Source organism: Muscardinus avellanarius (genome assembly GCF_963383645.1).
Source record: "Muscardinus avellanarius genome assembly, chromosome: 15".
Taxonomy (NCBI): Eukaryota; Metazoa; Chordata; class Mammalia; order Rodentia; family Gliridae; genus Muscardinus; species Muscardinus avellanarius.
This window is the reverse complement of record NC_137801.1, coordinates 41,313,364-41,330,976: the sequence shown is the minus strand read 5'-3', so window position 1 is coordinate 41,330,976 and position 17,613 is coordinate 41,313,364. Positions and strand designations below refer to the sequence as shown.

Genomic DNA, 17,613 nt, shown 5'->3' with positions numbered 1-17,613 from the left:
CCATTATCCCAGTACTTGGGAGGCTAAGACAGGAGGATTGCAGGTTCGAGACCTCCTCAGTAACTTAATGAGGCTCTCAGCAACCTAGCCAAGACCCTGTCTCAAAAGAAAGTCAGGCACTGTGGCACCCACCTGTAACCCCAGTTCTTGGGAGGCTGAGACAGGAGGATCGCAGGTTCAGGCTGGCCTCAGCAACTTAGCAAGACAAAAAATGATAAGGAGGCTATGGGTGTAGCTCAGAGTGGAATGTTCCTGTCAATCCCCAGTAACAACAACAACAACAACAACAACAACAAGAGCAACAACAACAACAACAAATTTCTCTAACACAATTTAACTTTTCAAAAATATGCTCTTTTGTAGTCTGGTCATCTTAGTGAGATCCTATCTCAATAAATATAAAGGACTGGAGATGTAATTCAGCAGTACACCACTCCTGGATCCAATCCCCAGTACTGCTCAAAGGAAAAGAAAACCAAAAAGTATACTGCATACCTGATCCATATCTAAAGTTGTTTCTATCATTTCCTGAAACTTGGAGAAATCAGAACGAAGATCAATAAGAGGAGACACAAAAACTGACAATAACAACGCCTGATGTCTTCCTGAAAAAAAGAAGAAAAATAAACAAATTAAAAGATGTTTTTAAAATATAGGACTATAGACCCTAAAAATTTTTTACTGAGATAATGGATACCATTTAATACAAAAAGCACAAATAGTACAGCAGGTCCCCAAAGTTACTATTTACTTGAGTGTTTTAATTCAAAATTAGTACTCATTTTATAGATAAGAAAATGATGTGATATATCACCAAAAAGTTTCCCACTAATAAAATAATGCATCTCCTGCATGTCTGTCATCTTTCGTAAGGAATCCTAGATGTAGAAATGCAACATTAATTACAACTAAACAAATCTCATTTCTTGTAGATCAAATAACCCAGTCTACTTGTGGATTACCCATGCCTAGTACTTGGAGGGTGAGACAGAGGATTGAGGTCAGCCTCAGCAACTTGCGAGGCCTTCAGTAACTTGGTGAGACCAAGTTTCAAAAAAAGAAAAAATTGGGCTTGGGTATAGTTCAGAGGTAGAATGCCCCTGGTTCAATCCTTAATAACTAGAACAAGCACTGGTGCGCGCGCGCACACACACACACCAAAGCCATTAAAAATAAGACTCTGGCTGGGCGTGGTGGCGCACGCTTGTAATCCCCAGGAAGATTGAGCAGGTTTGAAGCCAGCCTTGCTGGCTTAAGAGACCCTGTTTCCAAATAAAAATATAAAAATAGGTCTGGGAGTGTAGCCTGGAGGTAGAAGGGTTTCCAGGAACCCCAGTACCACCAAAAAAAAAAAAAAAAGACTCTGCCTTACTTTATATTCCTAATTTTCATTAGAAACATAGTGTTTCATTTAATAGAGATTAAATCAAGTATTTGAATACTTGAACTTTGCTTACTGCTATTTAAAAGTATATGCTGGACCCTGGTGTCCAAAATTAAAAGGGCTAGGGATGTAGCACAGTAGTAGCGTCCTTGGGTTTAATCCTCAGTACCACACAAAAAGTTGTTAGGTACTTTTCTAAACACATTTCAGCAGAATTTGTTACCTTTACAACTCTATGTGTTTTATATATTTAAAAATAGTAGCTGAGAGTGGTGGTGCACGCTTGTAATCCCAACATTCTGGAGGCTGAGACCGGAGGATCATGGAAAGCCTCAGCTACGTAGTGAGGCCCTCTGCAACACAGTGAGACCCTGTTTGAAAATAAAGAATAAAAAACAGGGTAGGAAGTGTAGCTCAGAGGTTGAATGCTCCTGGGTTCCACCCCCAAATCCACACACACAAAAAATAGTATTCAGCCAGGCATGGTGGCGCACGCTTGTAATCCCAGCATTCGGGAGGCTGAGACAAGGAGGATCGCGGTTCGCGGACAGCCTCGGCTACTTAGTGAGGCCCTCCGCAACTCAGTGAGACTCTGTTTCAAAATAAAGAATAAAAATTGGGCAGGGGGTGTGGCTCGGAGGTCAAATGCCTCTGGGTTCCATCCCAGACCTAAAAAAAAAAACAGTATTCTGCCTATAACCCTACTACTTTGGAAGCTGAGACAGGAGGATTGCAGGTTCAAGTACAGCCTCAGAAACTCAGCAAGACCTCCTAGCAACGTAGTGAAAACACATTTCAAAATTTAAAAAGGCTAGAGGTATAGCTCACAGGTAGACTGCCCTTGGGTTCAATCCCTAGTAACAAACAAAACAAAACAAACAAAAGACACATTGAGGACTGGGAATGTAGCTCATTGGTAAGTGTGCTTGCGTAGCATGCACAAATTCTGGGTCGTCCTTTGCACCACACGCACAAACCCATACGTCCATCCGTGTGAGAGTACTTGCTGAATGTCTGCTTCCCTTATACTCTAGGAGCAGGCGAGTGCTTGATGCTCCCCGTCACAGCTTCAGTAACTAGCTGTCTCTCTCTTTTTTTCTTTTTCTTTTTTTTGGTGGTACTGGGGTTCCTGGAAGCTCTTCTACCTCCGGACTACATTCTCATACCTATTTTATACTTTTTTATTTTTGGAAACAGGGTCTCTTAAGCCAGCGCGGCTGGCTTCGAACCTGCGCGATCCTCCTATCTTCTAACTTCTAACTTGATGAGTACTCCAAGTGTTTATTGAACCTCTTCCTGTTTCTGCTTTTTTGCTTCTTTTTTGTCCTGAGAACTGAACTCAGCTATACCCTCAGTCCTCTTATGATCTATAACAGCTCTGAATAATAGTCTTTCAGTATAACATGGGTCAATTAATTAAATCAACTCAGCTAATATTCTTTTATCAGTAGAGACTAAAGTTAAAAAAAAAAAAAAGGAACACTAGCTTGGCCTCGTGGCACACATATAATCCCAGTACTTGGGAGTCAGACACAGAAGGATTGCATGTTCAAGGCCAATGCTTGGTAATGTAGTGAGACCCTGTTCGAAAATAAGACTAGGTGAGTGGCAGTACAACCCTAGCTTCAATCATACACATAATAAAAGGGAACACTGCGGCTAGATGAGGTGGTGCATGCCTGTTATCCCAGAATGTGCGACGCACACACGAGAGGAGCACAGATTGGAGGCCAGACTCAGCAATATAGTGAGACCCTGTTTCAAAACAAAAAAGCTGGGTGTATAGCACAGAGGTTGAATTGTATACCACTGGATTCAATCATCAGTTAAAAAAAAAAATACAATTGTTTGTTTTAGTTTTTCTTCATGAAATCAATGTTAAGGAGCTAAAGCATAAAACATAGGACGACAGATTAGCTCTGGAACTATATGGAAATGCTGCAAAACATAAAGCCAGGTGTAGCATATGCAATAAAGATCACACATACCCTCAAAAACAACAAAAAGGCAGGGCGTGGTGGCACACACTTGTAATCCCAATACGTGGTAGGCTGAGTCAGGAGGACTGCAGGCTCACTATCATCCTCAGCAACACACTGAGGCTCTCAGCAACATAGCAAGACCCTGGTTCCAATAAAATATAAAATAGGTCTGGGGGTGTAGCTCGGGGGTAAAAGGCCCCTGAGTTCCAGGCCTAGTACCATAAAAAAAATTACGCCAACAACAAAGTATCTGCCAATGTTCTTTCTAGAAACATAATCAGAAAGTGTGGTTAACAGTCATTATGTTTATGGAATGTTTGCACCAATGCTTCATCCCCAAATTATAAACTTTGCAAGCCTCTCAGTAACTTAGCAAGACACTATTTCAAAATAAAAAAGAGATGGGTGTATCACCCAGAGGAAGAATAATGAATGCCCTAGTTCAATCCCCAGTGACTGACTGACTGACTGTCTGTCTGTTTGTCTCTCTCTCTCACACACACACGCACACACGGTTGGAATTTAAACTTTTTTTTTTTTTTTAACGAAACTAAGGATGGAATCCAGGGGCATTCTACCTCTGAGCTACACCACCAGCCCTATTTTTATTCTTTATTTTGAAACACATTCTCACTGAGTTGCAAAGGGTCTCACTAACTAGCTGAGGCTGGCTTCAAACCTGCACGATCCTCATGTCTCAGCTTTCCAAATGCTGGGATTACAAACATGAGCCTAATACCTGGCTATTATATTTTTAAAAAATTATATATAAATATTCATCCATTCATCACAGTATTGGGGAATAAATCTAGGGTTGTTTTATCACTGAGCTACATTCAAGGCCCTTTTTGGGTTTTTTTGAGACAGGTTCTCACTAAGTTGCCCCAGCTGCCCTCAAACTTGTGCTCTTCCTGCTTCAGTGTCCCGAGTAGCTGGAATTAGAGGTGAGTGCCACCATACCCAGGGAGGTTATGTTTTTACCTCCAAATACAATGCACCAGTCCTTCTACCCCTTGATCAGGACATCATTTAGTTTGTAAGACACACACACATCTAGCCAGGAATAGTGGCACAAGCCTGAAATCCCAATACTTGGAAGGCTAGTCACAAGGTTTGAGGCCAGCTTCAGCAATTTAGCGAGATACTGTTTTAAAATAAAAACTAAGCCGGGCATGGTGGCGCATGCTTGTAATCCCAGCATTCAGGAGGCTGAGACTGGAGGATCACGGTTCAAGAACAGCCTCAGCTACTTAGGCCCTTTGCAACTCAGTGAGACCCAGTTTCAAAATAAAGAATAAAAAAAAAAAAAAAAAGGGGCTGGGGGGTGTAGCTCAGAGGCAGAATGCCCCTGGGTTCCATCCCCAGTACCACAAAAATAAATTAATTAATTAAATTTAAAAAGATAAAAATACAAAGTAAAAAGAGCTAGGGGTGTGGCTCAGAGATAGAGTGCCCAAGAGTTCAAACCCTAGAACCCTCCCTCAAAAGAGGATACTTGCTGGGCGTGGTGGCGCACGCTTGTAATCCCAGCATTCGGGAGGCTGAGACCGGAGGATCGCGGTTCGCAGACAGCCTCAGCTACGTAGTGAGGCCCTCTGCAACTCAGTGAGACCCGGTTTCAAAATAAAGAATAAAAAATAGGGCAGGGGGTGTATCTCGGAGGTCAAATGGCCCTGAGTTCCATCCCCAGACCCGCAAAAAAAAAAAAAAAAAAAAAAAAAAAGAGGATACTTATCTGTCTAGTATTTTGTCACATCTGATCAATGACTGATAACAAAGTCTAGTACAGACATAATGTGACCTTAGAAATTATTCATAATAGTCACCAAGGTTGCAATAGATAAATTAAAACTAGAAACTGTAAATGACTGCTGGAAGAATTTCTGGAGTGAAATTGTGAATGATTTTGAACATTTCCTGGAGATTGGTTAAAAGTAATTAAGAAAATCATTCCTACAGAAAGACAAGTTGGTAGAGACGAAGTTGTTAACATGATTAATGTATAAGTGGAAGAACATTCTGAAGTCCACTGAGTCTTGTCAACACAAGAGGAAAGAACTTGAGTTATCTTCAGAGAAAGAGGAACACGAGGAAGAAACTAAAGCAGAATCAGGAAAGTGAATATTACCAAAATTTGCCAAAGTGTTTCAAACTGGAGAGATATATTTAAGGACAACATTAGGAGATGCGATACTCAGGTATAATGTAGGATTAAAATCATTCATATAAGCACCAATGGACTAAAATCTACACAATACTTTTTTATTTTTGTAGTAATGAGGATTGAATCCTGAGGCATTTTACCTTCAAGATATACCTCCAGCCTGATTTTATTTATTATTTGGAAACAAGGCTTGCTAAGTTGATGGGAGTCTCACTATTGCTGAAACTTGTCCTCAAACCTGCGATCCTTCTGTCTCAGTCTCCCAAGTATACAGATTACAGGTGTGTACCACCATGACAGGCTTGCAGAAATACTTTAAAAAACAAAACAAAACAAAATGCGAGCTGGGCATGATGGCACAAGCATTCAGGAGGCTGAGACCGGAGGATCGCGATTCGCAGATAGCCTCAGCTACTTAGTGAGGCCTTCAGCAATTAGTGAGATCCTGTTTCAAAATAAAGAATAAAAAATAGGGCAGGGAGTGTAGCCTGGAGGTTGAATGCCCCTGGGTTCCACCCCCAAACCCACCAAAAAAAAAAAAAAAAAGAAAAAGGCACAGTCAGGTATGGTGGCACACGCTTGTAATCCCAATATTTAGGAGGCTGAGACAGGAAGATTACAGGTTCATGGCCAGTCTCAATAACTTAGTGAGACTATGTTTCAAAATAAAAGAATAAAATAGAGCTGGGGTATAACTCAGAGGTAGAATGCCCCTTGGTTCCAACACTAGTACCACAAATTTAAAAAAAGGGGGGGAAGACAACTGATTATTTTCCGCCAGAAGGTTTCAGCAAAACAAAAAACAACAAATAAAAACCCTTAATTAAGAATCCCCAACCACTGATAAAGTCATGTTAATGGCCCAAGATCATCCTAAATTGATGATCACCCTAAGTTCTGACATATCATCAAAAGTCAAGAGGGGCTGGGTGTGATGGCGCATCCCTGTAATCCCAGCACTTAGGAGGCTAAAACAGGAGGATCACAGGTTCAAGGCCAGCCTCAAGAATTTAGTGAGATCCTCAGCAACTGAGCGAGACCCTGTTTCAAAAGAAAAACGATCCCAACTTTTGGGAGGCTGAGACAGGAGGATCATGGTTCATGGCCAATGTTAGCAACTTAGTGAGGCCCTTTGCAACTCAGGGAGACCCTGTTTCAAAATAAAGAATAAAAGCCAGGTGTGTTGGCGCACGCTTGTAATCCCAGCATTCGGGAGCCTGAGACCAGAGGATCGCGGTTCATGGACAGCTCAGCTACTTAGTGAGACTCTTTGCAGCTCCGTGAGACTCTGTTTCAAAATAAAGAATAAAAAATAGGGCTGGAGGTGTCAGTTGGAGGTAAAATGCCCCTGGGTTTCATCCCTCAAAAAAGAAAAGAAAGAAAAACTAGAATAGGGCTGAGGGTATAGCTCAGAGGTAGAATGTCAATGTGTTCAATCCCTATTACCAGACACATGAACAAAAAAATTTATAAATAGTGAGCTAGGCATGGTGGCACAAGCTTGTAATCCTAGTACTTGGGAGGCTAAGACAGAAAAATCATAGGTTCAAGAATAGCCTTAGCAATTTAGTAATATCTTCAACAACTTAATAAGACCCTGTTTAAAAATAAAAATCAGAGCTGGGCATGGTGATGCACCCCTATAATCTGCATACTTGGGAGGCTGAGACAGAGGATCACAGGTTCGAGGACAGCCTAAGAAACTTAGTGAGGCTGCCAGCAATTTAGTGAGACCCTGTTTCCAAATAAGAAATAAAATTAGGCTGGGGTAGAATGTCTCTGGGTTCAATCCCCAGCACCACAATATAAATATATATATATATATATATATATATATATATATATATATATATATATATAGCAGGGTTGGGGTATAGCTCAAAAGTTAATGTGACTTAATGCTACATCAGTATCTACATCATTTATCTCATTTCATCCAGTAGACACTGTATCAAATTCTGACAAGAAGGATGAGTATGGCTACTATCTTTGGCAAAATCACATTCCTGAAACTTTTATTACATCGTATTATAATTATTCCCTTATTATTGTTATTCATCTCTTACTGTACCAAATCTGTAAATTAACATTTATCAGATGTAATAGCCAATCGTGGTAGTACATGCCTGTAATCCCAGTACTTAAGAGGCTGAGACAGAAGGATGGGTTTAAAGACAGCCTCAATAATGTACTGATACTCTTAGAAATTATCTGATGAGAACTGCTTCAAAACAAAAAATAAAAGAGGCTAGGGAAAAACCTGTGTGATGGCACACACTTATAATCCTAGCATTTGGGAGGATGAGACAGGAGGATTGCAGTTTGTGGACAGCCTCAACTACTTAGTGAGGCCCTTTGCAACTCAGTGAAACCCTGTTTAAAAATAAAGAATCAAAAATAGGGCTGGGGGTGTGGCTCAGAGGTAGAATGCCCCTGGGTTCCATCCCCAGTAACCCCCCCCCAAAAAAAGGGCTGGGGATGGAGCTTAGAGGTGGAATGTCCCAATACACAAAAAGAGGAAACATCTATATATATAGGGGAAAAAAAATAACATATATAGGGTTCAGATACTATCTACAGTTTCAGGCACACACTGGGGGTCTTGTAACATATTCCTGTGGCTAAAGGGATCCACTACATATGATGAGTTACAGATCATTTCTCCAGAAAAAAATCATATACACAAAATTCTGCATAAGATTTCAGGGTGCTTTTAAGAACTTATTCAAGAATCTCATCTTTAATGTTACTGGTATTTAAATAAGTGGACCAAAATAGCATTGGAGGTGGTGCCACTTAAGGGAAAGGCAAGTCTGGAAAAGAATAAGCTGTATAACAAGAAGAACACAAAAATATTTAACAGAATCCTGGAGGAAAGTATCAAGACTGTCAGACTTGGCAGCAAAAGCCAGTAAGGCAAGGACTGGAGCTGGTTACTGGATTTAGCAACAGACAACTCAGCAAATACTAGTCAAGCACTGTGGTCAAGAATGGAAGGGAAGTGAGCGAATGGGAGGTAGAAGTGTAGGCTTTCAGAAATGTGGCTTGGACTGAAGAGATATGGATGGTACCAGAAAAGGACCCAGGAATAAGACATGGCATTTAAAATAGGACAGATGGACAGGCATAGTGGTGCATCCCTGTAATTCCATTACCTGGGAAGCCAAAACAGGAAGACAGAGAGTTCGAAGCCAATCTCAGTAACATAAGTGAGGCTACCAGCTAAGAACTTAGCGAGACCTTGTTTCCAAATTAAAAATAAAATAAGGATGGGGGTGAGGCTCAGAGGTAGAATGCCCCTCGGTTCAACCCCCAGCCTCCCCCTACACACAAAATAAAATAGGTACAGCTGTGTGTGGTGGTACATGCCCGTAACCCCAGCACTTGGGAGGATGAGGTAGGCTTCAACCCAGGCTCAGCAACTTACTGATGTCCTTGGAAATTTAGCAAGATCCCACTTCAAAATAAAACATGAAGAGGTGGAGGTGCTGGTGCACCCCTGTAATCCCAGTTCCTGTGAGGCTGAGACAGGAGGATCGCAGGTGTGAAGTCAGCCTCGGCAACTCAGAAGCTCTCAGCAATTTAGCAAGACCCTGTTTCTAAGTAAAAAACATAAAGTAGGGCTCGGGGTATAGCTCAGAGAAGGCCCATGGGTTCCACCTCCAGTACCCCCCCTCCACGTACACACACCACTGCTAGGAGTGTAATTCAGAGGTAGAATGCCTCTGGTTCAATCCTCAGTACTACCAAAAAATAAATAAATAAAAAATAAGCAAGTTGGACAGAAGTAGGACTTTAAAATACTTTGTGCTGCCAGACATGGTGGTGCATGCTTATAATCCTAGCATTTGGGAGGCCGAAACAGGAGGATTGCAGTTTGTGACTAGCCTCAGCTACTTAGTGAGGTTCTTTGCAACTCAGTGAGACCGTTTCAAAATAAAGAATAAAAATAGGGCTGGGGATGTCTGGAGGTAGAATGCCTCTGGGTTCCATCCCCAGTATCACATAACAAACAAACAAACAAACAAACAAATAAATAAAATATTTAGTACTAAAGAGCCAGTAGAGAGTAAAAGAAAATCAGCATTAAAGAGGAGAGGAGAGAGGTAGAAAATTAATGGAGTACCTAATCAAAGCCAGAACTTTATCAGTAAAAATAAAAGAATATTTACTATATAATGGGAGAGAGGTATAAGAGAAAAAAGTTCAAAATAGTTACAATGTAAATGGTGAGCATTATTTAGAGAGGCTATTTTTATTAGACCTCTTCTATCCCTAATACTTGTCACCTGTATGTCCAGTTGATCCAGTTGGAAACAGACAAAACAACATGAAATCAAAAAGGCAAAGAGAATGCCGGGCGTGGTGGCGCACGCTTGTAATCCCCGCGCTTGGGAGGCAGAGACAGGAGGATCGCGCAGGTTCAAAGCCAGCCCCGCTGGCTTAAGAGACCCTGTTTCCAAAAATAAAAAAGTATAAAATAGGTCTGGGAGTGTATCCCGGAGGTAAAGGGCTTCCGGGAACCCCAGTACCATCAAATAAATAAATAAATAAATAAATAAATAAATAAATAAATAAATAAATAAATAAATAAATAAATAAATAAATAAATATAAAATGGAGCCCTACAGCCAGGCATGATGGCATATGCCTGTAATCCCAATACTTGGGAGGCTGAGTCAGGAGGATTGCAGGTTCAAAAACAGCCTCAGCAAGTAATGAGACTCTCATCAACCAAGTGAGATTTTCAGCAACTTAGGGAGACCCTGTTTTAAAATAAAAAATAAAATAGGGTTGGAGGGGCCGGGTGTGGTGGCACACGCTTGTAATCCCCGCGCTTGGGAGGCAGACAGGAGGATCGCGCAGGTTCGAAGCCAGCCGCGGGCGCTGGCTTAGGAGACCCTGTTTCCAAATGAAAATGTAAAAATAGGTCTGGGAGTGTAGCCCGGAGATAGAAGGGCTTCCAGGAACCCCAGTACCACCAAAAAAAAAAAAAAAAAAGGCAAAGAGAAGATATTGATTTACAGAATAGAGAATAGCTGTTTTACACTAGATAAAGGAAAAGGCTACCTTAAATTTTAGTTTACATCTATAATTTTTGTATTGTCATCATAAAGTTGAATTTAAGTCTCTGCCAAAGAAAAATAAAACTTTCCTACAATATTAAAATATGTTTTGTTTTGTGGTGCTAACAATCAAACCCAAAGTCATGCACAGTAAGCACTCTATCATTGAACTACATGTCCCACTCCAGAAAGGTATGTTTTAACAGTTCTAAGGAATGCTGATTTTTTTCCCAGTGGTACTGGGGATTGAACCAGAGGCATTCTACCTCCAAGCCCAAGCTATACCATCAGCTCGATTTTATTTATTATTTGGAAACAAGGTCTCACTATGTTGCTGAGAGCCCACTAAATTGCCAAGGTTGGCTTCTACTCTATGAACTTCCTGTCTCAGCTTCCCAAGGACTGGGATTACAGGCATTTGCCACCAAGCCTAGTTATTTTTTGTTTTTGAAACACAGTCTCAGCTGGATGTGGTGGCATACAATTGTAATCCCAGTATTTGGGAGACTGAGACAGAAAGATTACAAGTTCGTGGCCAGCCTTAGCAATTTAGAACCCTTGTTTCAAAAAAATAAAATAAAATAAAATAGGGCTAAGACTGTAGTTCAGAGGTAGAATGCCTCTGGGTTTAATCCTCATCACAAATAAATAAAATAAATAAATAAAGAGACTTTGTTTCAAAATAAAAAATAAAATACAGCTGAGGATGTAGCTCAGAGGTAGAATGTTCTGAGTTCAATTCCCCAGGACCACAAAGGATCTTCCTAGGTTGCTGCGAGTCTTGCTACTGTCTATACTCAAACCCGTGATCCTCCTGTCTCAGCCTGCAAGTATTGGGGTTACAGGTTTGTGCCACCACACCTGACTACATTTAATTCTAAAAAGCAAAACATCTAACCCATTTCATGATCCCTAGCTTCTAACATGATGCGTAGGCCAATATAAACCTATTAAGAAAACTTAAAAAATGTTTCATAAGAAGAGTCACCTAGAGCCGGGCATGGTGGCGCACGCTTGTAATCCCAGCATTTGGGAGGCTGAGACCTGGAGGATCGTGGTTCACGGACAGCCTCAGCTACTTAGTGAGGCCCTCCGCAACTCAGTGAGACCCGGTTTCAAAATAAAGAATAAAAAATAGGGCAGGGGGTGTAGCTTGGAGGTCGAACGCCCCTGGGTTCCATCCCCAGAGCCAAAAAAAAAAAAAAAAAAGAGCCACCAGCACCAACACTTTAAGGACAGAACATCTGCCAAACAGATTTTAGTGAAGAAAAACAAGCAACAGAATCATTTTATTACCTTCATACTTTTCCAGAGCCTGTAAAACATTTGGGAGTTGATTTATACCCTGGTAGAGTTTGTAGCAATCTTGTAAGTTTGCTGCTTGTCTTTGAAATTTCTTGGCAAGCCGGTTAAGATCTGGGAATCGACGAAGTAAATCTTCTTGTAAACTCTGCCTCAATTCTGAATCTTCTACAAAAATTTCCACTAAATTTAATCTGAAATTAATTCCATGAAAATGAATATTTAATATTCTAATAAAATTAAATCTGTTGTCTAGGGTTGGGGACATAGCTATGATAAGAGTAGATATACGCAAGACCCTGGGTTTGACCCCAGCACTACTTCAACAACAAAAACAAAACAAATACACACACATAAAATATATAGATTCTTTTTCCTCTGTTTTATTTCTGCAAATCCCATAAGAGAAATGGCACATCAGCTGGGCGTGGTGGCACAACTTTAAATCCTAGTACTTTGAAGGCTGAGACAGGAGGATCTCAAGTTCGAGCAGGCCTGCTTTAGTTATTTCCAGAGACCCTCAACAGCTTAGTGAGACCCATTTCTAAAAAATAGGGCTAGGATGTAGCTTGGAGGTAAAATGCCCCTGGGGTTCAATGCCAGGTACCACAAAAGAAAAAAGAAAAAGCAACACCTCTAGTTTATGCTAACTGGTTTTAAAGATATTCAAAAGCTGGGCTTGGTGGCGCAGACCTGTAATCCCAGTACTTGAGAGGCTGAGACAGGATCACAGGTTCCAGGACAAACCTCAACAACTTAAGACAGAATTTGTTTCAACATAAAAAAAAAGGAGGGGACGGAGCCAGGCATGGTAGCGAACATTTGTAATCCCAGCATTCAGGAAGACCGAGACAAGAGCATCGCAGTTGGTGGCCAGCCTCAGCTATTTAGTAAGGCCCTTTGCAACTCAGTGTGACCCTGTTTCAAAAGAAAGGGTAAAAATAGGACCGAGGGTGTAGCTTGGAAGTAGAACACCCCTGGGTTCCATTCCCAGTACCACAAAAAATAAAAAATAACAAAAAGGGCTGGGGTTGTAGCTCAGAGGTGGAATATCCCTTGGTTCAATCCCCAGTACCAAAAAATAAAAAAATAAAGTTATTCAAACAACCTCATATAATTCAAACCTCAAATAATTCAAATGTTTTATCCAGAACAAATCCTTACCATAACCCTAGCCTGTGTATTACTCCAGTACTTGAGAGGCGGGACAGGAGGATTGCTGGTTTAAGACTAGCTTCAACAGCTTAGAAAGACCCTGCTTTAAAATACAAAGAACTGAAGGTGCATATTGCAGATAGAATGACCCTAAGGTTCGATCTCCAGTACAAAGAAAATATATATATTCATCTTGAACTAATTTCTCCTTTTCTGTGGATAAATTCTCTTTTGAAACTGGACTTCATTTATACCAAATTTACTTTGAAAGTTTCACAAAAATTACAGAAATAAACCATCATGGAGCAAAAAAAAAAAAGCTCAACATTCAATCTTTTTTACTTTTATTTTTTGGTGGTACTGGTGGTGGAATCCACTAAGTAGCTGAGACTGGCTTCAAATCTGTGCAATCCTCCCGTCTCAGTCTCCCAAGTGCAGGGATTACAAGCATGCGCCACCACGCCCAGTTTAAATCTTTTTTTTTTTTGCGGGTCTGGGGATGGAATTCAGGGACATTCAACCTCTGAGCTACATCCCCTGCCCTATTTTTTATTCTTTATTTTACAACCAGGTCTCACTGAGTTGCGGAGGGCCTAAGTAGCTGAGACTGTCCACGAACCGTGATCCTCTGGTCTCAGCCTCGCTGGGATTACAAGCGTGCGCCACCACGCCCGGATCAATCATTTATTTTAAACTAGCTATTTGATCCCTCGTTCTAAGAGTGGAAGTATATGACAACAGATTTATAAGGCTGAGAACAAACGTGATATCTAAAAAACTGTGGTTAGGTGTTTTTTTCTTTTGGTGGTACTGAGGGTGGGACCCAGGGGCTTTTCTATCTCTGGGCTATACTCCCAGACCTATTTTATACTTTATTGGGAACAGGGTCTCACTAAGTTGCTGAGAGCCTCACTAAGTAGCTGAGGCTGGCTTTGAACCTGTGAGATCCTCCTGTCTCAGCCTCCCAAGCACTGGGATTACAAGCGTGCGCCACCACACCCAGCGGTAGTTAGGGTTTGATTCTCTTTATTTTGGTACTGGGAATAGAACCAAGAAATATTCTACCTCTAATCTAAAGCCACTCCCTTAGAAATTAAAAAAAAAAAAAGAAAGAAAGAAAAGAAACAGGGTCTCACTAATTGCTACAGTCCCACTTGCTAAGTTGCTGAGGCTGGCCTCAAACCTTTAATCTTCCTGTCTCAGCCTCCCAAGTACTAAGATTACAAGTGTGCGCAACTATGCCCGACTCTGTGATTTAATTTTTCCTTTTTTAGTAGTGGAAATTGAACTCAGGGGCATAGTCCTTTTTATTTTTTATGCTGAAACAAGGTGTTGGTAAATTGCTGAGACTGGCCTCAAACTTATCCTCCACTTTCAGCCTCCCAAGTACTGGGATTATAGGTGTGTGTCACCATACCTGGCTCAGCTGTGACTTAATTTTGACTATTTGAGCTCAATCCCCAGTATCACAAAAAAAAATAAGTAAACACATATACACATATACATACATTTATACATTTTACTGTGTATTTGCTTGTTTATAAATATATAGTTATTAATATATTAATATTATTTATACATATACAAATAAAAACAAAAATATAAAGGGCTGGGGATATAGCTCAGAAGTATAACACTTGTGAGTTCAACCTCCAGTACCACCAAAAAGAAAAAAGAAAAAATGAGTTCTTTGGTCAATCTAAAGCATTACTTTCTATTGCTATTCAACTCTCTATGCAGTTAGATGATAAAATATGACCACAAAATTGCTTATGAGAGTAGTGGCATAATCATAAGGAGCAATTGCAAGTTATTTGTTTTGTTTATTTATTTTTTTTTACAGTACTGGGGATAGAACTCAGGGACATTCTATCTTTGAACTACACCCCCAGCCCAATTCTTTATACTTTGAAACAGGGTCTCACTGAGTTGCAAGGGCCTCACTAAGTAGTAGCTATGGCTGTCCGCGAACTGCGATCCTCCAATCTCAGCATCCCAAATGCTGGGATTACAAACCTGTGCCAACCACGCCCAGCCTGCAAGTTATTTAAAGCTAACAAAAGCACACACTAATCATATACCTCTCTTCTATTCTCTTCTTATCCATCAGTGGCTGCTTAATCCACTGGTTAACGAGTCTTTGTCCCTGAGGGGTTTTGCATTTATTCAGCAAAGCAGCCAAAGACTGAGAGCCAGTAGTATCTTCAACAGAACCCTAAAAAGGAAAATGATAAAACAGCACACCCATAAGTGAACACCTTACTATGCTGTAGAAAATACTATTTTTTTTTTTTTATTTTTTTTTTATGGTGGTACTGGAGTTCCTGGAAGCCCTTCTTCCTCCGGGCTACACTCCCAGACTTTTTTTTGGAAACAGGGTTTCTTAAGCCAGCGCGGCTGGCTTCGAACCTGCGCGATCCTCCCGTCTCCACCTCCCAAGCGCAGGGATTACAAGCGTGTTCCACCACGCCCGGTGACAAATACTATTTTTAACATGTAATATTCTTCAAATATAAAATGAGAAATTTCCACAAAAATTCCTTTTACTAAGATCAGCTAATCTGTATTTGTGGCTGTATATTTTTCCTCAAGCCAAAACCACTTTATAATATACCAATATAAAATATACAAATATATAAATATAAACATACAACTTTATAATTACTGAAGCTTGAAAGTGCTATTAATATACAAAATGACTGATAAATCCAAGACAAAGCTACATGTAAAGTGTAGAAGTAGAAAAATAAATGAAAACAATTTAAAGTTACTTACTTAGGTTTCTTCAGTTAACAATGAAATGAAGCATTTTGAAAGTATACACATGTATTTTACCTGGAAAAGGTTAAGGGCTCTAACGGCTGCAATATCCAATTTCATGTACTGGCTGAAGTCAAAAGTAGTCAGTTCAAACTGTCCAAAATTTGAATCATCTGATAAGAGTTCTAAAAACTTGATTACTGCAGATAATGATGAAACTGCAACCTAAAATTAAGAATTTAAAATAGAAGGTTCTCATATTACCAGGACTAATTTTAGAGATTATTTTTTTAATGCAAGATGAAAATAAATACTGAACATTATCATTTTCCTTGGTATTCTTCCACAAGCCAAACCAAGAAAATAAAAATAAGTCCTTCAAGATTAGAAAACAATTTTTCTTTTTCTTTTTTACTGGTACTGAGAATCAAACCCAGGGTGATCTACCCCTGATATACATCTCCAGACAGGGTCTTGCAAGTTGCTCAGTCTGGCCGTGAATGTAGAGTCCTCCTACACCATCCTTTCCAATCTTGCACTGGTGTGCCACCACACTAGCTTAGAAAACAACTCTGAGAAAGTAAAAAATACCTGGAAAAGTAGCATTACTTAAAAAGGTATAGTGGCCCATGCCTGTAATCCCAATACTTAGAAGGCTGAGATAGGATGATTGCAGGTTCACAGGCAGCCTAAGCAACTTAGTGAAAGGTTCTCAACAATTTAGTGAGACCCTGTATCCAAATAAAAAGTAAAGAACTGATGGTGTAGCATGGATATAGAATTCCCCTTAGTTCAAACCCCAGCACCACACAAAATAAAAAAAAATTATAAAAACCTGGAAGAGGTGGGACACGCTTATAATCTCAGTACTTGGGAGGCTGAAACAGAAGGACTGCAGGTGAAGCAACGGCAGCTTCAAAAAGTAGTGAGACTATCACCAACCTATTAAGACACTGTTTCAAAATAAAAATAAAATAAGCTGGGCGTTGTAGTGCATGCCTGTAATCCCAGTGCTTGGGAGGCTAAGACAGGAGGATCACAAAGCCAGCCTCAGCTACTTGGTGAGGCTCTCATCAACTTAGTGAGACCCTGTTTCCAAATAAAATATAAAATAGGTCTGGCTAGGGGTATAGCCTGATGTAGAAAGCCTCTGGGTTCCACCCCTGGTACCACCAAAACAAACAAACAAACAAACAAACAACAAAAAAAAAAACTTTTAAAAATGGAAATTATCTAAATATTGTAAGTGGGACATGGTGGCACATGCCTATAATCTCAAATTTTGTGTGTGTGTGATATTGGGAATTGTATCCAAGAGCATTCTACCTACAAGCTATACCCCCAGACCGATTTTTTATTCTTTATTTTGAAACAGGGTTGCACTGAGTTGCAAAGGGCCTCACTAAGTAGTAGCTGAGGCTGTCCATGAAGCCCAATCCTCCTGTCTCAGCCTCCCAAATGCTAGGGTTACAAGCATGTGCCTCCATGACCAGCTTAATCGCAGTATTTGAGAGGCAGAAACAAGATCAGCCCCTGCAACTTGGCAAGACCCTCAACAATCTAGTAACCCATTTCAAAATAAAAATGAAAATTGAGCTGTACGTGGTGGTGCACACTTGTAATCTCATACTTGGAATGCTGAGATAGGAGGACCACAGGTTAAAGGCCAACCTCAGCTACTTAGTGAGGCCCTCCACAACTTAGTGAGACCTGGTTTCAAAATAAAGAATAAAAATAGGTCTGCAGGTATAGCTCAGAGGTAGAATGCTCCTGGGTTCAATCCCCAATACCAAAAAAATT

The 17,613-nt window shown here is 40.3% G+C and overlaps 1 protein-coding gene across 3 annotated transcripts in view; it reads right to left on the bottom strand.

Annotated features, from left to right (window-relative positions):
• Positions 1 to 17,613, bottom strand: part of MSH2 (mutS homolog 2) — a gene marked incomplete at both ends in the record, with an annotated part of 61,955 nt that overhangs the window by 28,745 nt on the left and 15,597 nt on the right. For 2 of the 3 annotated variants that reach the window (XM_080711719.1, XM_080711721.1), the window contains 4 exons: positions 496 to 605; positions 11,893 to 12,092; positions 15,135 to 15,268; positions 15,889 to 16,038. In XM_080711719.1, coding sequence (XP_080567845.1) covers positions 496 to 605; positions 11,893 to 12,092; positions 15,135 to 15,268; positions 15,889 to 16,038 — 594 coding nt within the window. The remainder of the gene's footprint in view (positions 1 to 495; positions 606 to 11,892; positions 12,093 to 15,134; positions 15,269 to 15,888; positions 16,039 to 17,613) is intronic. The other variant, XM_080711720.1, reaches the window with a different exon arrangement.